Consider the following 23,126-nt stretch of genomic DNA (forward strand, 5'->3'; position numbering starts at 1 on the left):
AAGATAGCCTGGCAGACACTGCAGAATTCACTAGCTAGTTACTGCAGATTGTTTTAGAGACAGTGATTTAATTTATTGCTATGGAATACAGCATTAAAAAATCCATTTCTTAAGCTTAGAGCCATTAAAATCAGTGTAGATCAAGACTTTACAGTATCTGTCAACGTGAATTTCATCTAACTTTCCTTCATTGACTTGTGGCAATGTATCTACCACAAACCCTGTTGATTTATCTGCCTGGAATAAACCAGAGGGTGTCTGAAGAGGGACTTAAATAAGGAAGAGATTTGTCTTACAATAGCTGTGCTTATGGATTTTTTTGGTCTTTTCTCTCCTCCTGTTTTTCCTCCACCGTCAAACGAAACCCTCAAAAACCTCACACCCAGCTCTTCAAACTGGAAGACCTGAGGAAGCAGAGGCTGGAGGACTTGGCCACTCTCATTGAGAAGATTTATAGAGGTTGGAAGTGTCGCACACGCTTCTTGTTAATGAAAAAAAGCCAGATTGTGATTGCTTCCTGGTACAGGAGATACTCAGTAAGATAATTCCCTTCCTAAATGGGGGGGATTTCCATTTATTGCCTAATTATCTATTTCATAGAACCTTGATATGACATTTCATATAAGCCTCGTGATGTTTTTCCTTGATGTGGATGGAGAAGTGTTGAAAGAATTCAATTTTATGTCAGTATTTCAGTACTGTAAATGGGAAGAAAATCTTGTTTTTAGACATTGCTATTAAGGACTTGCTCACCAAAGCCCTTTAGCTTTAGGAGAGCAGGATTTTGTGGCCCAGCTGGGAAGTCTCTTCCATTCAGCTAAAATGCTGGGCTGCCTGGCACTTGGAGCACTCTCAAAACATATGGTTAATGCATTAAAAATGTTCAGTAATATACATGTGCAATTCTGTGGAATTCAGGCATTCCTAAGGCTGTTTGTAGTTTTGCCTTATTTGGAACCTTTACATTTGAGCTCAGGAATGCTGCTTGGGAGGAACCCAGGGATTTAATTTAATTATAGCTCATAAGATTTCTAGTTCAGTAGCTGTTATGATACAGCTCTAAACCAGTTTAAAATCTTCTTGTAGATGGGGTATTGTTATTTGTCATGAACCAAACACTGCTGTTGCATGATGCTTTCCTGCATTTTCCGCAGTTACTAAATAACATTGATTTATATGATTAAAAAAATGTTGGTTTTGAGCTGTAAAACAATTCTTAAACATTTTTGTTATTGTGTGAATATCAGGAAGTTTGAAACACTGTATGATATGGGTAGAAAACTGTTTCTTAAAGTTAGAGGATTGACAATCAGTGGTTTTCAGCTGACAAGCACTTCTGTTTCTCATCCTGGAAGCTTTTAGTGTTTGGTTCTGGGATAATTAGAAGTATGAGCAATTTGGGAAAAGTGTTAATAGGTGCTGTAAAAACTCTTCTCTCTGAACTTCTGTGACTGAAAGCAGAGTTCCTACAAGCAGCATCATTACAGAGTTGCACAGTGCCCATAAGGCTTCCTTAAGAGCTCACACAATCACATGGAGTTTGCCACAGCTTGACTGGCACAACTTCCAGTACAAAGAAATAAAAACAAATACGTGACAAATCTCATATTTCTTAACTGTAAGACCTTTATTGTTCCACTGGTGAAACTGCAACAATTGTCTATGAAGGCAGGATACAGGCATAGCAAGACCCTGGGTGTGATGCTGGAGATATTTCCTCATGTAGATGGGATTCTCCCAACCCAACCTGACTGCCAGGCACTATGATTTGGAAGGTTTCATAAGGAATCTCTTCCATGAGCAAAGCTTTTTGACAACAGCTTGTGCTCAAGGCTGGAGAAGCTGGAGATGCCCTGTCTGTCCCCACACAAGGCACAGCAGGCATCAGTCATGGCACAAATGTACCCTTTGTGTGTCCTAGGGGGGATTCTCTCTATCCCCTGTATTTGAGTGGGCTGAGAGTAAAGTCTCAAAGCCTTCTTGCAAAGTCTGTCAGCTCTTTCTGACTCAGTATTAAGCTAACCACTGGTTTACTGGAGATCTGAGCTTTTTAGAAGGAAAATGCTGTCCAGAAAGTTTATTGTTCAAACTGGCCTACTTGGATAACACTCCAGCATGTCATTCAGGAATCCATGGGGTTTTTTTTCCCCTATCCCCAAGTTACTATCATTTGTTACTATAGGACTGTGGGTAATAGGATAAAAAGGTGGTAAAAAAGCTTAGCCAACAAACCTGAGCATTTATGGTGGTTTGTGTGCTGCTCTGTTGGTGGGGAGGCAAATAAAGCTGTTATTGTGTAGCATTTAATCTGTGTCACTTTTGTGCTGCTGAGCATGAGCTTGATGTTTCTGTAAACAGAGTGGCAGTGTCCATGCAGCATTGTTGGGGTGTTTTGTTTCCCCTTGATCTGAACACAGAATCTACACTCAGATAGATCTGCTTGGCCAAAATTTGGTCACTTTTTCCATTTAGTTGCTTGCGTCCTCAATAATCTTTTCAAAGGTTCTTAATGACAGTTTTATTATACAATATTTCAGTATTACTTCCTAAGCATCAGATGTTTCTTTCCCATGCAGCAACAAAAAAAGTATCAGAAGATAAAGAGTTCAGCTGTTATAGTGCAGTCCTACATCAGAGGATGGAAGGTGAGTATTCTGTTACTGAGGCTATGTCTGCATGGTCACAGGTAAGGAGCAGGTCAGAAAACTCATTCCAAGTGCCCTCCCTGAGCCTCCTGCTTTTCATTTCCATCTGCCCATGGAGCTGTAGCTGTCAATCACCCCTGTTTGCCGTAGGAGAGGTGAGTCTGGGATGTGTGCTTGTACCTGGGCTCCCAATCACTGCAGACAGTGAAAATGGAAGGCTGGGACCATGTTCTACTACTGGGTCAGGCTGGAGACAGAGTGGCTGAGAGCAGCCAGACAGAAAGGGACCTGGGAGTCTGGATTGCCAGGAAGCTGAACAGGAGCCAGCAGTGTGCCCAGGTGGACAAGAAGGCCAATGGCATCCTGGGCTGGCTCAGGAAGAGCGTGGCCAGCAGGTCCAGGGAAGGGATTCTGCCCCTGTGCTCAGCCCTGGGGAGGCCACAGCTTGAGTCCTGTGTCCAGTTCTGGGCCCCTCAGCTCAGGAAGGAGATTGAGGTGCTGGAGCAGGTCCAGAGAAGAGCAAGGAGGCTGTGAAGGGATCCAGCACAAGTCCTGTGAGGAAGGGCTGAGGGAGCTGGAGGTGTTGAGGCTGGAGAAGAGGAGGCTCAGGGGAGACCTCATCACTCTCTGCAACTCCCTGAAAGGAGGTTGGAGCCAGGGGGGGTTGGGCTCTTTTCCCAGGCAACTCTCAGCAAGACAAGAGGGCATGTTCTCAAGTTGTGCCAGGGGAGGTTTAGGTTGGAGATTAGAAAGAATTTCTTTCTGGAGAGGGTGATCAGACATTGGAATAGGCTGCCCAGGGAAGTAGTGGATTCTCCGTGTCTGGAGATATTTAAAAAGAGACTGGATGTGGCACTCAGTGCCATGGGCTGGGAACTGCAGCGGGAGTGGATCAAGGGTTGGACTTGATGATCTCTGAGGTCCCTTCCAACCCAGCCAATTCTATGATTCTATGGTTTGGAGAGAGGTTCCCTCTTTACATGGGCTGGAGTGTGAATGAGGGAGGCTGATGTTCAGAGCAAACGTTGGTACGTGCTCACCAGGCAGGGCTGGGTGGTCCAGGACTCAGCCACCAGGTTTATGAAAACTTCAATGTTAGACTCATTTGGAACAAATAAGTTGTGGCTGGCATTTATTTTAGAGATGCCAGGACTCTGCTTTCTATTTTGTTCATTCTCAGTCTAAAAGTTTGGTTCACCTGGGCATTAGGTCACTTGGGTTAAGTTTTCAATTCTCTTCTGTGTGCTGAGTGGAGGGGGTGAAATCATGTGGCTCTTGTATTGAGCAAGTACTTTATCTCTGTTTTTCCTCTGCCCCAATTTGCTTCTTCTCTGAGAGGTTTGTACTTTGTGAAAGAATAATCTTGCAGCTAAAGGAGAGACTTCAGGAGTGATGCTGTAATAGAAGTAAAGAAGAGGCTCAGAAGTAAAGAAGTAAAAATGAGGCTCAGAGCTCTGATGAAAGCAGCCACAGTGCTTAAAGCAACTCGTACTGTCCAGCTTCAGAAAAAAATGTCCCCAGGCTCCTCTGTTTTCTTATTAACCTTTCTTCACCCCACTCAATGTGGCTTTCTTCTCTATTTAGGGAAGGGAGAAGTGCCTTTAATTCTGGAGTCAGTTCCCTTCCTGTCAGACAGGGAAGGAAGAGGCTGCATTTACTAACTATAGGTGTAAAAAGCCCTCTCCTACCCAGACAGTTTTGAAATTTGTCAGCAAGAAGCCAGAGTAATTTGATTTTACTGTTTTGCTTGATTTTTTTACTTTGTCTTTACTATTCTGTTTAAACAAGTTAAAGATACCCTTTCAGTCTAACTATGTATGTATATGTATTTTCCCATGAGCATTATTTGAAGAAAACTGGATCAAAACATCATCTCATCTTGAGTTATGGTCTTCTGTTGGTCATTGGAGAACAACTTTTGCAGTAGCACTGCTGTGGATAAAAGCTCGGTGTGACAGCAGCCTGAAGTCTGAGCTAAAGCCAGGCAATCTGCTTGTGATTTATTCTTTAGCAATAAAGGGGTAAGACACATCCTGTGTGGAGGAAAAGTACTGGTGCCATTGTACACCCAGACACACAGATGTTTCAGGTGGTGCAGCAAAACCGGGGGAAAAACTCAGGTTTGAACTGAAATCCCCTGAACTGCCAGTGCCAAGCTCTCAGACATGCCCAGAATCCTCCCTGGAACAGGGAACTTAGGCATGGAGCATTTACTGAGTGTATTTGTGTGGGGATTTGTAGATTGTGGTTTGGATTTGCCTAGGTTTACAGGTTGCAGTGCCCGAGTGTAAAATGGTTAAGAGATGCTGATTATTTATTTGAATAAAATAATGCTTTCCTTTTTTTTTTTTTTTTTTTGCAGGCTCGGAGGCTTCTTTGGGAACTAAAGCACCAGAAGCGTTGTAATGAGGCTGCCACAATAATTGCAGCTTATTGGCATGGTACCCAGGTAAGAAAATGGCAAAAATATTTGGCCCATGATTGGCTCTGCATAGAATGAGGAAGGCCCTTCAGGCTAAAGCTATCTGGGAATCTTTTCAGTGGCTTAAAAGACTTGGTTTTTATATTTCTCTTTGCTGCTAACATGTTTTAGCTGGTGCAATCTGGGAAGCTGGGCTACGCTTGAACAATTGCTATTTGCAGGGAATGGTTTCTTCCTTCCTTCCTTGCACCATTGGGGACTTGCAGTAACCTTTTCTTTCCTAAGCTTTTCTATATCCCCTTTCCAAATGCATCACAGGCACGAAGGGAACTGAGACGACTGAAGGAGGAGGCTAGAAATAAACATGCTATTGCTGTTATTTGGGCTTACTGGCTTGGATATAAGGTACTTCATGCACATATCACATGCCCCCCCTCCTTCATTACCCAGAAATATCCATACTTAATCAGTAGTAAATAGTGAGAGTTATTGACTAATCCCATTGACTTTGAAATAATAGAGCATGGTCGTTGATTCCTTCCATTTCCATTCATGCCACACTTAATACACCTAAAAACATTCTGTACATCATGTTTTGTTTTTTTTATACAGTAGGGAATTCTTTGCATGGCAGCCAAGTAGTGATTTGCACTAACAAGCCACAAGGCTAGATTAAAAATTACTAGACTACAGGATTCTCAAATTAGGAACTGCATTTAACAGTGTGTGAATATGCAAAGCATGGTTTGCAGGGGAAAAGGAGGTTGGGTTTTTTTGTGTGGTTTCCCCCCCCCCCCTCCAACAAGTGCTTTCAGTGACACTGTCTGAGTGAAGCAGTTGAGATTTTCCCCAGGCTGTGTATTCTGCACCCTGGGCAATGTTCATTTCCAAGTCAAAACAACACTATTAAGTTTGCTAAATTTTAGTTTTAATTGGTATGATTGATTCCCTGGCTGTGATTTTGAGCCAGTAAGGAAAAGTCAGTAAATACAAGGAAAGCAAAGTTTTAGGACCTGATCTTTTTTTAGCTGAAAATGATGTTAGTTTGCAATTCTAAACTTACAGCCCCAGAAAAATCCCAGGAATCTCAGCATCAGCTGTTTGTTTTCAGAAGCAAAGTCCCACTGAAAGATTCTTGCTAATCCACAGCCTGCAATTGTGGGTTATGTGAGCATTTGAAATGCTGCTCACCAGAGGTCAAAAATGTATTGGTTTCAATTAATGAATTCATACCTTAGTTGAAACCCACAGTTAAATACATTGTTTAAAACATCTCCCAGTTATTTAAGGTGTATGTGGGGGGGTAATGTCAGGACATCTTGCCAGCCAGAGAGAAAGGTGCTCAAATTACCTCTGGAGTGTAACACTGAGCATGACCTTTGCTGTTTTGTTATAAATCTCTGAGATTTGTAATGAAATGGCAACCCTGGGAATAAAAAAAAAAAAACCTATACAGAATTTCCCTCATACTAAAGAGGGATCTTTGCATCTTTTCAGTTCTAGCTTGTTATTTAGGTAACTAAAGACCCCTCATTTCTCTAATTTGTTTGAATTATCAAATCCATTGACAATTTGTTTTATTTTTAATTAGATTTTCTTTCCCCCCAAAACTGGTTCAGTACTGCAGAAGTGATGCTTAGTTTCCTAGGCTTAAACTTTTCTTTCCAATTAAAAAAGGCACATCCAGAAAGCAGTGCAATACATATAATAATGTTAACTGTGTTAGAGCTCCTCATTTAACTATTTAGTAGGTTTGGATAATTTTTAATATGTTTAGTAGTCATTTTGATCAATTGGCTCAGAGATATTTGATGAAGTGCCTCCTTACTCTTTAAATATAAATAATCTAAATATAACATAGATATATATATTGCTGAAATTAATAATAGAAATGGAATTATGATCAGAAAAGTAATTGCAGTATCTGATAAAAAATAAAACTTGTTATTGGTAGGATGTTTTATCTCTTTCTAAGGGAATATTTCAAACACAAATTTCTTCAAGTTATATTGAGAGATCATTTCTTTACCAAAAATAAAAACCAAAACCAAATCAAACAGCAACAAAACTCCCAAGCTGTAGACCTCAAGTACTCAGTTTCCTTCCTTTTCACAAGGCAGACAAATACTTTGCTTTGCAGAGTCCCTGTTGCTTGTCCTTGCTTTTTATCCCAAGCAGATGAGTGAAAAAATATTCTCTCTCAGAGCCTGCATCTAATGCAAATTAACCTTTCTAGATCCATCAGAAAAGCATAACTGGCACAGGCTGGAGCTGCTGCTGCACAAGTCTTTCTGGCAATGTATAACCTGACACCTGCAGATATATTGCTACAGCTGCCAACCCTAAAATACTGGAAGTCTGGGTTTTACTTGAACTTTTTGTCATCAGATAACTGGCTAAAGGGTGTCTCTGAAAATGGGAGCTGCTGTTCAGTTGCCCACACAGGCCTTTGTGTTTAGAACACTTTGCAAAACAAAGTGGCAGGGATTGAGGAGGTGTAGGTAGGTGCCTATCTCTTGGTACCTGGGGAAGGCAGTAGGTTTGGTGTTTGTCTGCTTTCTGTAAGGATTAACATAATTTACCAGGCTGGAAAATTTTTAAAAAATGAAAATATGAAAAAACCCCACAACAAACAGGACAAAAGCCCTCAGTGCAGTGCTGGTAATTGAACATTGCATATGCAGTTGCAGAGTTGATTCTCTTCTGTCCAAGCATTTGCCAGTGGAAGTAGGGAGGGGAATTTTACCAAGTCTCGATTTTCCTGTGCATCATTTCCATCCTGCAACTGTAGGATTCTCTAAAGGATTCTCCTTTAGAACTGAGTGACAAGATACTTGCCACTGATTGCAAGGTGTGCACAGAAGATGGAATCACTGATACCCAATAACACGGCACCCTAAATTCTCCTCTGTACCTGCCCCTGAGGCAGCAGTGGAGGCTTTTTTGACCTTCACCCCCAAGTCCCACTGACACCTTGAGTTTTAAAGGTTCAATGCTGTTCCTTCCATCTTGCTGTACCTTGATTGTAAGTTGGCTGTTCTGTTTGGGAGAAGCCTTTCCCTGATGGTTGTGCTGTCTGCATCGGGCTGTCTCTTTTGTTCACTATCTGAACCTTTTAGGCTCGAAGGGAATTGAAACGCTTGAAGGAGGAGGCTAGGCGTAAGCATGCTGTTGCAGTCATTTGGGCTTACTGGCTTGGACTGAAGGTATTTTCTCAAACACTCCTGTCTGTCAACATGAATTCAGTAAAGCGTGGCACCTTACTAACAATAAATAAGCAGTTTGGTGGGATGATTTTTGCACAGAATTAACGCTGCTGAACTTCGTTGCGGGCTTAACCGAAAAATCTGTAAGCTGGAAAATGCCTCGTATTTAGGCATCAGTGGGTTTTGTCACTTCAGTTTTCAGCTGAAAGACAAAGACCAGATTAAAAGGGATTGTGAGTGTTGAATTAAAAACCTGACCTGCGTTGTCAGAGATTACAAGGATGTCTTTTCTTTTTGTGACCCCTCCTTGTTGGAATGGGAAGGGGGGTGGAGCTGGTTGACTCTCCCTGCTGCTCACATCAGACCCCTGACCCCAGAGCCAAGGGCACGGTGTCAAATCATGTCTTGGCACTCCCATCAAGACTTTTCAGGCCATGGCATTGTATGCAATTACCTACTGCTTGGTGGCAGCTGTGAATTCCCAGAAAAATTGAGACCTAGAAAAGTGTTCGTTTTTTTTATATTTTCCATCTCTCACTTTCAAGGACTGGTTGGCGAAAGAAAACACATTTGTAATCTGGGAAAATGTCATTCTGCTCTGTAAATAGACTCTGAAAATGGCACCTTGAGGTGTTTCAGGTCTGTGCCCAAATGAACACAGTTTTCAGACGTGCAGGTGCAATCCTGAAGAGCTGTGGAAACCTGGAGCACTTTTGTTTGGCTGGGTGTCCCTTTTCCTAACAGGAATATTTTTATGCTGCAGAAGTATAAAAGGAAACAATTTCCTTAATAATGCAAATTAAAACCCAGCTCTCACGTTCTTACACTTACTCTCTGAATGATGAAATGGGCAAAAGAGCTACAAAACATACCATTAAATAGGATGTATCTGTATATCTATCTGTACCTCTATAAGAAATCCCTTACCCACATGGAAACCAGAGCTGGAAATACAGAGGAGCCATTTCAAGAAGTTGTTTTGCAGATCAGAATCACACTTTAAGAACTACTGCCAAAGTGGGTCTGGTTTTATGATTTTCAAACAAGAATATGTCCCTCCTGAGAACTCGGAGGCTGTTTTATATCAAACAGCAGCATTTAAATGAAAACTGGCGAATCCAAGAGCTTTAAGGCACATTACAGCAGGGATATGTTTCTACCTGTCTATGCTGTGGGTTTTTTAATTTATTTTTTTCAAATAGCACTTCTGTGTCACCTAAAACATAAAGATTTTTCTGCATAAGAACAAGAGATCACTGTTACCACAGATATTTCTCATTTGTCTGATGGCAAAAGTATTTTCCCCCATGACACATGGAGGTGAAAATTTAAGGTTGATACAAGTGCTCATCAATTCTTGAGTCATGATTATTATTATAATATTTTAATAGCATTTATGGTAATTTCCAGACTTAGGCTTTTCTGGAATGGCTTGCATTTCTCAGTGCTCGCTTTGCAGCTTCCCTGCAGCTCCAATAAAAAGAGTGGGTATATATATGTATATATATATATATATATAATAGTCCCTTTATTCCAAATTAATTTGCACACCTTCCAGCTCAGGAAGAATAATACAAAGCAACATCATTAAAGAGAGCCTAGGAGAAGAGGGTGAGATTTGGAATGACTGTGGTTGGAGTGGCTTTGAGTGTGTTCATTTCCATCCCTAAATAATAAATAAAGAATGTGCACTGATGAGAGAGCACTAAACCTTGGAGAAAATCAGGGAATGAGAACTAGAACAATTTTTCTGGGAAAGCCAGGAGGAAAAAGAAATCCTGTGTTCTATTTGCATAGAATGAAGACAGCTGAATGTTGTCCAATTTGGTGCATTTTGATGTGTAATTAGGCAAACCCCATTTATCTGTGGGTTGTTTTGTTTTTTTTTTAAATCCCACAAAGGTGACAGATTTTTGCTTTCCAAACTGCTTTATCTTAACATGGAGGACACTCAGTATGGGGCTGAAAATGTGCCAGGATAAGCCAACCAAACTCTTCCTTCTAAGCTGATGTGGGTTTTTCCTCCATGGTTTTTTCTTTATTTTCAGGTTAGGGTGAACTCAGCAACAGAGAGGGAGTTGGCTAAAACCACTAAATTTGCTCTGGGGGAAATTATGCAAAGCCACAATGTTTTCCCTGGTTTTTACTCAAAACTTCCAACAGGTGTGTTGCAGGCTGTGCCAAAGTTGGAAAATTGTTGGGGGATGGATCAGCTCACTTAATGCCAGCATGAGCTTCAAGGAAAAAACCTGCAAACCAGTTGTGTACTCTGCCAAACTGGGGTTTCTGACAGGGAGAATTTGGGTCCCATGCTAACTAGGACTGAGAAATACCAAGGGCAAAACAAGTACTCTGAAACCTGCATTAACAAGCACATATAAAATAGTAGCTCTTGCAGAAATTGTTCTCAATGATCACTTTTTTGCAGGGTTTTTTTGGGTTTTTTTTTGTTTGTTTGTTTTTGAATAAGTTGCGGGAGCAGATCTCAAGGTGAATTTATACAATCTTTGTGCTGGCTCTCTGCTGTTTGCAAGTGCTTAAAAACTTCCTTTTGGAATGAAGGCTGAAAAGACAGTATAAGTCTGCTCTGAACAAAAATAATACTTTTTAATTAGAGGAAACTGTGTAGTAAAAGTCTTAAAGGAGAAAATTTAGAAATAGCTAATCAGTTAGCTATGTAATTAGTGTCAGTTCAGTGTTACTGTTGCTTCAGACACAATAAAATCTATATTTCTGATGCTCTGTCACCTTTTCCAGTCCAGTTGTATGCAAAAGCCCTAAGCAAATGGATTCATGCTGTGAATTCAAGAATATTTGAATATCTTGCCTTTTCAGAAGAGGGTATTTAAAATTCTCTGTTAGATTTGCAAATTACTGTACTCAGGTCATCCAAGGTAACTCTTGGTCCATGGTCTGGTTCATATATTTTGAATGTAACCAATTAATATTCTTATTTCAGGGAACACTTTGCATGTTTGTATGCTTTTTATTAGTATTTTCTGACATAAAGCTTTATAAAAGAGAACCTGTGGAAATAAATTTATTCTTTGTATTCACTTTAGGTTGTTTTTTTTTTTACTTTTCAGGTCCGTAGAGAGTACAGGAAATTCTTCAGAGCCAATGCTGGAAGAAAAATTTATGAATTTACCCTCCAGAGACTTGTATGTATACAACCATACAAAGCACATGGGTATATTTGGTATATTATATTTGGATGTATATTTGGTATATATATTTGGATAATTTTTGGTATTTAAAAAATTTTCTAGGAAAAGTAGCAGCTGTATTATGACCTTGATGGTCTTTGTAAGGAAATGTCTATGCTAAGCATGTAGAGAAAGGCCTAATATTTGGGTGTTAAAAAGAAAAGATAGAAATAGTGTTTTGCAGGTGTGAGAATGACACTAACTAAGCACTTGCCACACTTGTATGACATCTAAATCTGCATTTCTCAGTATGCCTGGCTTTTTAAATCCATTTTCAGGGTTATTGAAACTGAGTTGTTGCAGTCTGGTACCTGTGCTTTTAATCACACATCTGCTTTTCCTTGCTTATTTCAATAACTCTGGTGCTTCAACATTAATAGAACATCTTGCTTCCATTTTAACACAGATGCAGAAATACTTCCTGGAAATGAAGAACAAGATGCCTTCTTTATCACCAATAGACAAAAACTGGCCAGCAAGACCTTACCTTTTCTTGGATTCAACTCACAAGGAACTTAAGAGGATTTTCCATTTGTGGAGGGTAGGACACATTCTGGTCTGGTTTGTACAGAACCCCATCACATGATTTCCAGGAGCTTTGTTCATGAAGAATCTATTTTTAGGCTGTATTTCTTCCTCTTCCAGCCAGGATGGTTTTATTTCTTTGGAAGAAGTGTGTCTTTTATTCCTTTTTTTTTTTTTTTTTTTTGGCCTGCAAGAAGAATAACTATCCTGCCTGCTCCTTTCTGGGGCTAGGGAAAGAAGATTGCTTCCTGCCATCAGCTTTTAAATTCATAGTAAAGCAGTCTGCCTGTTGCCCATTAATTTGTAATTTTAATAATTAATTGGCTTCTAATACTTGTGTGCATGGCCAGGACTGGGACAAGCTCTTAACCACAGTTCAAAAGTGAAAAATTCCACCTGGTTCTTCCAATGTTGGTCTAAGTGTAATTTGTTTTGGACCTTTGGATGGAGAGAAGGGCAAGAAGCTGCATAAGTGCTGATGAAATGTTTTACTGAGCCTTTGAGCTCTATTTTCTTTGAGTTCTCAAAGAACAATTTTTCCTTCTGAGCCTGCAAAATTCATCCTCTCACCTGAGTTTTGTTCTTTCTCTTCTCACACAAACTTCCAGAATCGTGGAATTAGACATGTTTCTGTGCAGCTTTTGAGTACACTCTTCCAGTGACTGGAGTCTGATAGATGAAGATTGTGCTTAAAATGAGAGATTTCAGATACTGGGTTTGGTGTAATTCAGAAACCTCTAGAATGAGTGAGGAGAAAACCACCTCTGCTGTTTGCTACTTGTGCTCCAGTGGCATGTAGGCTGGAACTGAGTCATTTCAGAAGCACACAAAGAATTTGCATCTTGAGCAATAAGCAAACAGGAGGCTGTGGTGCTGCTGCTTCAAATCAGATTGGGAGGGATAATTATTTTTTTTGGGGGGGATATGTTTAACATAATCATGTTTTATAGTGTAAAAAGTACAGAGACCAGTTCACAGATCAGCAGAAGCTCATATATGAAGAAAAACTGGAAGCCAGTGAGCTTTTCAAGGACAAGAAGGCTTTATATCCAGCCAGGTAATGATTTGTTTTGCTGCTTAGAGCATACAGTAAATTCAATAGTCTTACCTAGAACTGAGAAACCAAGCAAGATTTTGCTGCTTGTCTTAGGCAGCAAAGTGCATTTTGCTTTTTTGACAATGTCTCTCCATCATTTCACTTTACAATCCTGGCCAACTGACCTCTGTTTGCCTCCATCTTACACACTGCATCCCACTAATGCTGTGACGCTGAGCACTTCTGTCCAGAAGCTATGACATTTTGTGTTCTAGCCCCTAGAACCTGCTCACATCATAAAAATTTGGAGACCTTGTAGAAAGGCATAAATCTCACCCTTTCCCTTAGTCTCCATCACGTTGGTTCCTGCAGCCAGGACCTGTAGAGTGAACTGAATGGCTCCAGGTGCCACTGGCAGCCAGGGAGCTCCCCTGTGTTCAAACTGGGTAATTTAGGAGCTTGGTACATCGGTATGCATCTTTTTGAGAGGTTCCTTGCCCCCCCAAAATATGCTTTGAATTTAATTTCCACTTTAGAATTAATTTTTTTCTCTGTTTTCTTTGGAGATTTTTGTAAGTCTCCTAAAAGGTTTTATGGTTTCTCAGATCACTGAGTTCTTAAAACCTGGTAAATTCTTGTCATTACTTTCTGCGATGTACTAGTATCAGATTTTATTTAAGGAATGCCCCTGTTTCTTGTTTTTCTTGGCATGTAATAAAACAAAATAGAGCTCTCATGTCCTTAGAAGAAGTTGAACTTAAAATATAATTTCTAAGCTCCTAGTCACATAAAAAGTTGCTTGAAAACAAAGTTCTTGTTTATCTCAGGAGAGTTTTCTTTGAGGTGAGCAGAAATAAGGCACTATGAAGCAAGAAGCAAAGTTCAGCAGAGGGAGGAACAGGAATCTACAGGTTGAAGAGGGAAGTTCCGTGCATGGATGAGCTCTGTTTGGTTCTATGTGTGTTTTACTGGTTTTGTTTTCTTTCATTTTTTTTATTGAGATGTTCCCTTTTTTCCCATGATGGGCTCAGTATGTATTTCTCTCTCTTCCCTTCAGATCACTTAGTTAATGGCTGTAGATGTTAGCTTGTGGTTTGCTCCTTATTTGCTTTGGGATGTCTTTTTTATGCTGCTGGGAAAAGGGAAAGATGCTGCCTTTGGACTTTACTAGGAGCAGGCAAGGTTTTTTGCTGTGAGTCAGTATATATCTGATCAGCATAGAGCTCCTAGGGAAGGAAGGAATTTTATTTATCTCATTCAAGTGGCATATTTGATAGAGGGTAACTTGATTTGTAGGTTGTACTTCGCCATCATTTGACAAGGGACAAACAAAGTCCCCACAAGGAATCTACTGTTTTGGTGACTCTGGCTTCATGATGCTGATTAATAAAACAAAAAAGACCCCAGAGCTCCTGTGTGGTAGAAAGTTAGAATGCTTTCCCCACCCTGCAGTCATTTGGAAATAATTCCATCTTTTTTTTGTCTTTTATTCAGAGCCGATGAGCATAAAGGTGGAGGAAATCACTGTCAAAAGTTTCTGATTATTTAGTGTGATAATGGTTCATAAGATGTAGCTAATTTGCTGTGTTTAATGTATCTAATTTTCTAATTTTCTAACACTATTGAGAGGGACTTGTGAGTTCAAAAATACCACTACCCTTCCTTTTCTCTCCCATCCCCCTGCCTGTAGAGGTGAAATTACAAAGGTTGTGCTGTAACACATTGGTTCTTCTTGGGCAAAGCCTTGCATTTAGTACTTGGGCTGTAATTTAATCACAGTGATTAGTTCAGGTGACTGCCAAGCTCTTAGTGCACAACCCTGAGGTGGTTCCAGATGCAGTGATTTGCAAGAGCAAAGTCTGGAAGAGCTGTCAGAGGTTTAACAAACAGCAGCACACCCTGAAGCCAAGGTCTCCCCTGTCCCCCTGAAACACTTCAGCAAAGCAGAGGTGTCAGTCCTCCTGAAGCTTCATTTCCTCTGTTAGGGGGTGATTTTAAAGCAAAATTGATTGCACATGCAAGATTGTGTCTGATACCCATAGAAATTTGGCCCGTTTATTTAGGAAATGTTTCCAGAGCAAGGAAAACCAAAATCTTATTACTGCCTTGGGTGACAAATTTCTCTTTTTTCACCATCATTGTGCTGTTAATATATAGAAGATTCCGTGTCTAATACACATCCTGTTTCTTACCCCTCTTTCTCCTTTCTTTTTCCCCTGGGATATTGTGCTGAGGGGGTTATACCCACACTACTTTGAAGCAATTCCCCAGTTATTTTCCTAGATCCACATTGATGCCAACACCACCACGGTGACGGGATAGAGGTACCAACCTCAAGAGCCTTGGAGCAGGGCTCAGGGACAACATTTAGAGCCCTGTTTGCATTCAGTTATATAGTGTGTTCACCTAGGTGAATTATTTTGTGCTGCTGTAGTTAAAAGCAGGTAGGAATGGTGAGCAGAGAGGTTTCTGGATTGATTGAACAAAGTGGTCTTTGATAAAAAGTGATAAAAAAAAAAAGCAGCAATTACTTCCCTTGGAAGAGAGGTTCTGCTTCAGGTCATGTGGAGCCAAGAGATGCACCAAAAACTCCTTTTCAAGGAGTCTGCACTGTCAGAAGCTTCCTCAAGCTTTGGTACACTTAGGGTTTCAAGAAGTTTAAGTTTTTTTCACATGATTTCTGTTAATTTCAAGTTTCTTTTTTTGCTTGGCAGCGTTGGGCAGCCATTCCAAGGGGCCTACTTGGAAATCAGCAAGAACCCCAAGTACAAAAAACTTCAAGATGCTGTGGATGAAAAGATCATTATTGCAGAAGTTGTGAATAAGATCAACAGAGCTAATGGGAAGGTAATAAGGTGGCATTGCCTCAGCCAGAGGAGAAGATCATTTTTGTTATAAATAAACTGAGGAGACTTTGTTACTGTTGTGTAATTGTCTGAAGATTTAAGAAATGCCATTTTTTAAGGGCAGGACTGGAATGTTGGATGTATTTTAAGCACCCATTTAAAATTTGCATAAAGATTATAAAAACCTTGTTTGGGTTTTTGTTTTCAGCAACATATAAAAAAAGAAATCTCATCAGCTGGTTGCAGGCTGTATGGCTTCACAACTGAGGTAGCCTCTGTGCCAAACTTAGATCTTCTTTTTGCTGTTTGGAGAAAATAAAAAATTTAATATTGGTTTTGTTCAACTATTTAGAAATCTTAACCATTCAAGTTCATGCTGTCATTCAAGCTCCTCATTATCACATTTAGTTAGGTTTTAAAATTGTGAGTGGCAGATTCTGCTAGTTTGGCCCATCTCCTGATTGGTACTAAAAGCTTTTTTGGAATGAAGAGGCAAGTTCTTGTATCATTTGAATAAAGCTGTTAAATATGTCAGGTACTTTCTTATTCTGCCAACGCAGGACTTGTTTTGCATTTAAATTATACTTATTAAAGCAGGATGTATTATTTCCCTTAGTACATGTAATTGTTTTCACCATATCTGTCTAAATATAAAAAATAGTAGATCTCAGCTTTGTAGATGGAGATGTCACTTATGCATTTGGAGGAGTGAAATCAGGTTGCCTGTTGTTGATGCGAACTTAATTTTCCAGTTTAAGAGAAACTAATTAAATGAAGACAATATCTTTCCTGTACTTGCATAGTCTACAACTCTCAAGAGTATTAAAAAAAAAAAAAAAAAAAAAAGGGAGAAAAAGAATTCATAATGAGCTATGGCTCTATATGCTTAAGACAGCCACTTCTTAATTATAATAGTTAAGATTTCATTATTTAAACTTCTACAGGTGAAAAAGCTGTATGTAGCTTAAGCTCTCATTTCTCATTACTTCAAAGATGAATTTATTCATGCTTTTAAAACAGTTGAAAGTATGAATATGTGTCCTCTTGAAGAATAATTCCAATAGATAAAGGAAGCAGAACATAAAATTGAGAATACCTACATTATTTCTGTTGTTCTGCAACACAGGGCTGGTGAATAACAGCAAATAGTGAGGGTTAGTCCTGAATTAGCTGTCACTGATAAGGTACATTTGTTTTCCTGGGGCCTGATAGAGCATGAGAAATGAGGTTATCTTGATTTGCATAGTTTCTGAGTTTCAGTTTCTGAATTTTATAACTCTAAGCTGGCAATTAAAGGGACTGCTGATATTTAAGGAAAAGTGCTGCCAAAATGAGCTAAGATGCTCAATCTATAATTAGACACAAATAAATTTGACCTGATTTTAACTGATCTGCAGCTTTTGCTACACATCAAGTGTTTGTGTTTACTGATGTGGGCCAAGCTGATGAGCTCCATGAACTGCTTGGGGTCTTAGTAGGTGCTCAGTGAAGACCAGTTCTCTGTGTAGATTATGGTGTTTGTATTTTCACAGGCTACATCCAGGATTTTCTTGTTAACCAAAAATAATGTTCTTCTTGCTGATCAAAAATCTGGGAATATCAAGTCAGAAGTTCCACTGGGAGATGTTACCAAAGTGTCCATGAGCTCCCAAAATGATGGTTTCTTTGCCGTGCACCTCAAGGAGGTTTGTTATAACTTTATGATAGTATGACTGGTTTACATGCAGTGATGTAAAAAGTTGGTTTTTAATTATCTTAAATCATTCGAGTGGTTAGCCTGTAGGTTTAGAATTGCATTGAACTTTGCCATATCTGTAAAAACTTTGATTTAAAGCTACTGAAGCCAAATGAGAGCAGTCATGATGTTATGGATGATCACTGACTTGTGAAACTCAGACTTCATTTTTCACTGCAGCCTTTTCAGGATGGGAGTTTTGCATTTGTAATATGGGCCTTTAATCTGGTCTGGATACTTTGTGGCAGTGTTTTCCTTTTTAGCTGCTCATATAATTCCTCCTTACAGACTGGCAGAATAGTTCTCTCCCCTTTATTTTATGCCAGGAAATCCACATTACAGCCCAGCTGTAATTTAGTTACTCAGTTGTGAAGAACTCAGCTCAGTGCTATATTTGGTTCTTTGCAGTGCTAGCATTGCTCTGCTAAAATCATTAAATTGGTATTTGTACTCTAGATTAAAATGGATTTGAAGAATGTCCTGTAGGGTGTCTTTTCACACCGATCACCTTCATCCTACTCCTGGTGTCGGGAATTGGTTTCTCTTCCTTTCTGAAATGCCATGGAGCCAGAAGAGGGACAGAGAAACACTGCCATTTTGTAGGACAAATGAAGGTGATTCTCCTTTAGGGTCAGAAGGGCTTTCTAACCTGCCCAAAAGTTTGTGGTGTGATCCTGTACACTGCTCTGCAACCCTATTTCACTTCAAAGCCGAAAGACTTGTTCCATTGCACGGGGAGGACTCCTTATGAAATGGCAGCTGATCAGGAGGTTTTACAGTTTTCATATCCTAGGTTTTGAGAGTCCCTAATAACTTTCCTTTCTGTTGCAGGGTTCAGAAGCAGCTGGGAAAGGAGATTTCCTGCTCAGCAGTGATCACCTTATCGAGATGGCCACGAAACTTTACCGCACGACTCTCAGCCAAACCAAACAGAAGCTCAACATTGAGATATCTGATGAGTGAGTTTCTTGTTGGCTTAAAAGTCCATTTCCTTGATGCAACATTCCAAAAAAGTATCTAATGCTACAAAAAAAACCAAACCAAACCAAAAAAAACACTATCTACCTAATACTGATCTTATTTTGAGAGAATATTTGTAAATAAGGATCCAATTTTCAGTGTGTACTCATTTCTAATACACGTTTTGGCTCTTATTTCCTTGAAAGTCTGTGAGAAAAAGTGGTTTTCTTAAGGTAGTTTCAAACAGGGCTATGAAACAGAATTCCTGCTGTGGAAATAATTAAGAGATCCCATCATTTGAAAGGATCATTTTGCGTGTGACTGAAAAGTTCATGGATTCCCATGAGATGTTTATTAGAGTGGACACTAGGTGCCAAGTTCTAGTGAAAACAACCAAAACAGAACAAAAAGCTCCCCCCCCACAAACACATGCAGCAATGATGGTGCTAGTAATGTGAGTCTATAAAACTCACCCTTGTCTTCTCTGAAGGTGAAAAACATGTTCTTAAAATTCCTGCTGCTGATGTTTGAACCTCCTGTTGTTTGTTTGAGCCTTTTGGTTGCTAAAAAGCTTTGCTTGGTAAAAAGCTTTCATCTCAAATAGTTCTTTCTGCTTGGTGCAGTTTCATATTTGGCTTTCAGTAAGGAATACACTTGAAGTGTTCATAGCCATGGAATAAAAATGCCTGTGTGTGTGTGTGTGTGTGTGAACTCCTCAAGCCTGCTAAGAGCTTACCCCCCATCCTTAATGTGCTCAGCTTGCTGTGTGAAGTGCCCCTGATTTCATTAGTGTTGCTTTGGGGGTTCATTGATTTTGAATTAAAGAAGAAAATTCTATGAGAGTGAACTCAAATTTCTGAAGGCAAAACTTGAACCTGTTCCCTTGGCTCCAGAGCACTGCTGTAGAGTCCTGATGGCAAGTACAGTGTCTGTCTGGTCAGATTTGGTGGCTTCTATTTTGCTCTTTCCTTAAAAATTATATTTGTCATTTTCCTGTGTTTGCAGATGGGATTTAATTTGCTCTTTTAGCCTCTTAAAAGAGTGTGGTTGTCCCAAGTTTCTAGTTTAATGATGGCTGCAAGTAAATCAACTAGTAAAACAAAGTACAAGCATGCATTGCACTGGCCTGGCCTGCTTGCCTTGTCTGGGAAACAGTCTCCTTTCTGGGAGTCCTGCATTTGGGAATGTGGTTTTGTTTCTTGTCTTGCAGATTAAAACCATGCTAGCAACAGGCATTTGTGAGTTCATCCAGACTAAATAATTTTAAGCTGTTTTCAGTTCCATCTCTGCTGATGATGAAGCAGAAGCTTCTTCTCCCTGCTGGAGTTTTAGATAACGGTACAATTAGGGATTCAGGAGCAAACGTGGCCTTATTTTGTCTGCATTTAGGGGAGAAAACTGACATAACCAAAAATACTGTTGAGCAAGGGGTCTGCTGAGTCAGAGACACCATTTATATATAATATTGGAACGATGGCTCCAGGAAGGGGCAGTGTTGGTGACAAGGGATGATTGCCTATGAGATATTCTCGCGTTTTCTGGGTGCTTTTGTGCCTGGGACCACTGCAGAAGTTAATCTTGGGCTGTGGAGCAGGAAAAGGGGAGTGAAGAGCAGCTCAGCACAGGAGAGGCCATTTCCTCCCCTGAGCTCTGCAGTCAGCTTGATTTGTGGTTTCCGGCTGGAGAACAAATTCTTTGAAGTTTTTGGACTCTGCTGGAGGACTTTTTAAGGATGCTAAAAGGGAAAAGCTGCTCTACTACAAAAGGACTTTTTAGGTCAGCAACCACTGCATGTGAGCTGCCAAAAGGCAGCTCTGCCCTGTTTATTACTTTTAATCTTGCTATCCAGATCAGGGAGAAGTTTGAAGCTCCAAGGGAGCCTGATGGGTTTTGTGGGTTTGTTTTGTTGGGGTTTTTTAAGCATTTCTTTGCATTCAGTGAAATTTCCAGTAAAAAGTGAAGAGTCAAATGCAGACTAATTTATCCTGGACTGTAGGAAATATCTACATTTGGAGATTGTTGGGGATGAATTGAATTTTCCCAATTGCTGAGCCGTGGACTGCAATGGCTAATGACGAATTAGAGCTGCTAAAAGAACACATACATTAAATTAAGAATAAATCAGAAAAAGAGCACTCCCAGTGTTGTTACAGAAGTATTTACCTTCCTTCCATAAAAACAGTTGAGTCCCTTTGGTGAAGCAGTTGGAAATAGTCTTTGCCTCAGTTCTGGTGTATTAGAAAATTGAATTCTAAATTAGAAATTAGAATTTAAACTGCTTTCCTTCCAAAGGTATTGCAACCTAACTATTGGAAGAGGTCCAGAGTCACAGGCAAAAAGGCAATAATGAAGAGGTACTACTTGAAGGAGGCTCAAGCCATACCTTAACCTATGGCTTTGTTATTATTCCTCAAGTCTTATTAATACAGACCTGAAAACGACACCTCTTGGAGTGATGCTCAACCTGAAAAGCCTCCTGCTCCTCACATGGCTTTTATTTCCACCTTTAACTAAAACATATATTCCCTCTCCTAGGTTTCTGGTCCAGTTCAGACAAGACAAAGTGTGTGTGAAGTTCATCCAAGGCAGCCAGAAAAACGGCAACATCCCAACTTGCAAGCGAAAAAACAATCGGCTCCTGGAAGTGGCTGTTCCTTAACTGCAGCTGGTGGTTCTTCATGGACTTGTTTCTTTGTAATAGTGCAATCTTAGTTGTTTGGTTTTTCCAGTTTTACCCCTTTCTGGAGCTGTTGATGGCTGAGAGCTTTAGAAACCCTTGGCAAAACGTTTGATCAGTCGACCTTTTTAACCTTTTTTTGTTCTATGCCAGAATTTTAACCCTCAAAATGCAGGTTTTTTTTACCAAGTGAGGCATTTTTACCAGCTGGCATGTATCTGTCATATCCAGGAACCATTCTCTTTGTTTAGCAGGCATACTTTAACTCAGTATACCATAAACCCACGTATTAGGGTTAAATTAGTCATATTAATCTAGAGATCTGCTTGACAGGAGCGATACATGGCCTCGGTGCTTGATGGCCACTTGTGTCCAGTGTCTTTTTATACTGACCCAATCTGGTGTTCTGATGGGCTTCCTGCTTGACACCACTGGGGAGACCAACACACTAACCCCAGGACCTCTGTAACTTCATCCTTTTTTTATCCATACAGCACAGGAACATCTAGTTTTGCAAAAAGAAGAAGGAATATCTGAGCATACAAGCAGTTATGTGCATGATTTTGTAGTAAAGGAAAAAAAAAAAAGCAGAAATTTGGTTTTTTAATCAGGTCAGATATTTTTCACAGCTAGACAGTAGAAATCAGTCAAGGTAAAGAAGCTTGTTTCTCTCACAGACCTATACAGTTTGAGGCATAATTTCTGTTCTGCTTATTTTCTTTTAAATTCTCTGTTAAGATTAGAGCCTGAAAAAATGCAATGGTATTCATAACACGAGTTACCACCAGGTATTTAAATGGTTAGTTGTCAAGTGAAGGGTTTGAACCTTTCTTTTAGATATCAGCATGTACAATGTGCAATAAAGCATCCATGGCATTTTGTGAAAAATTATTTATAATACATTTTTTGTGTGCAAGAGAGCAGATTGGTGCAGACTGCATAGACAATGTAGGGGTTAAAGGAGATTTGTGTTGTTAATTTGCAGCTGTTTAGAGTGTACACTACAGTTGTCAATTTGGGCAGAATACTTAGAATTTAAAAAAAAAGAAAAATCCTTAATTTGGGGGTCTGTATATAAATTGGTAGTATGGTAATAAAACTGTTCTAATTCTGTGCTGTTTGGTACTCCTATGTTATAACCATATTTTTGTACTCCAAACTATTTTATATAACTCATGTGTGCCTGATGTAAATGTGTGCACAGGAAACACAATCAAGAGCTGCATTATCAACTTTCAGTGTAACTGATTGCACTTAATCTTTCCTTAAGCCAGCAGTGTTAGTTGAAATCCTGAAGAGGAGAGATGCATTTTGAAGACAGAAGTTAACTGCTCAAGTGAAGGGTTTGTTGGATGTGCCTGTTTGATTTGTTGATGTAAGGACAGTTGAGAAAGCATTGTGTTTTATTTTATTTTATTTTATTTTATTGGCAGGCTTATATAGGGCATGATTAAGACCCTGGGTGTCTGATGTGAAGTGCTGGAAGTCCAAGCCTAAATAAAGGAAAGATAAAAAAAAGTTCAGAGTCTTGTTACTCTCCTAGTAGTAAAGTTTTGAAGCTCTGATGGCTGCAGAGGCTCCTCAGGGTGGTTCAGTGTTAATTTTTTCTCTCTGCCCTAAAAAGGCCTTTGCTGCAATAGATGTTTTGGTGCTGATGGTTCTTGGTCTGAGAAAAAAACAAAACAAAACAGAGCTGCTTTGGGTTGTCCCACATTTTGCTTTGGGATGAAAGCAAATGGTTTTCTTCTGATCTGGATGCAAAATGATGGCTTTAACTGGTTGCTTAATTTGTTAACTTTGACTGGTGGGAATAATCAAAAGATGCATTTTCCAAACTGTGACCAAAAGTTGCCTTTTCTTTATGATCT

The 23,126-nt window shown here is 39.7% G+C and overlaps 1 protein-coding gene across 7 annotated transcripts in view; it reads left to right on the forward strand.

The window, feature by feature from the left end:
• The window catches only part of MYO1B (myosin IB), a 119,034-nt gene extending 96,263 nt beyond the window's left edge, over positions 1 to 22,771 (forward strand). For 3 of the 7 annotated variants that reach the window (XM_030454309.1, XM_030454310.1, XM_030454314.1), the window contains 11 exons: positions 387 to 536; positions 2,577 to 2,645; positions 5,008 to 5,094; positions 5,386 to 5,472; positions 11,360 to 11,434; positions 11,886 to 12,020; positions 12,955 to 13,061; positions 15,755 to 15,887; positions 17,419 to 17,571; positions 18,453 to 18,580; positions 21,117 to 22,771. In XM_030454309.1, the coding sequence (XP_030310169.1) occupies positions 387 to 536; positions 2,577 to 2,645; positions 5,008 to 5,094; positions 5,386 to 5,472; positions 11,360 to 11,434; positions 11,886 to 12,020; positions 12,955 to 13,061; positions 15,755 to 15,887; positions 17,419 to 17,571; positions 18,453 to 18,580; positions 21,117 to 21,240 (1,248 nt within the window). In that variant the 3' untranslated portion in view covers positions 21,241 to 22,771. Of the gene's footprint in view, positions 1 to 386; positions 537 to 2,576; positions 2,646 to 5,007; positions 5,095 to 5,385; positions 5,473 to 8,186; positions 8,274 to 11,359; positions 11,435 to 11,885; positions 12,021 to 12,954; positions 13,062 to 15,754; positions 15,888 to 17,418; positions 17,572 to 18,452; positions 18,581 to 21,116 lie in introns of all 7 variants that reach the window. The other 4 variants (XM_030454307.1, XM_030454308.1, XM_030454311.1 and 1 more) reach the window with 2 other exon arrangements.
• The last annotated feature ends 355 nt before the right edge of the window (positions 22,772 to 23,126 follow it).

Source organism: Calypte anna, chromosome 7 (genome assembly GCF_003957555.1).
Source record: "Calypte anna isolate BGI_N300 chromosome 7, bCalAnn1_v1.p, whole genome shotgun sequence".
NCBI classification, from domain to species: domain Eukaryota; kingdom Metazoa; phylum Chordata; class Aves; order Apodiformes; family Trochilidae; genus Calypte; species Calypte anna.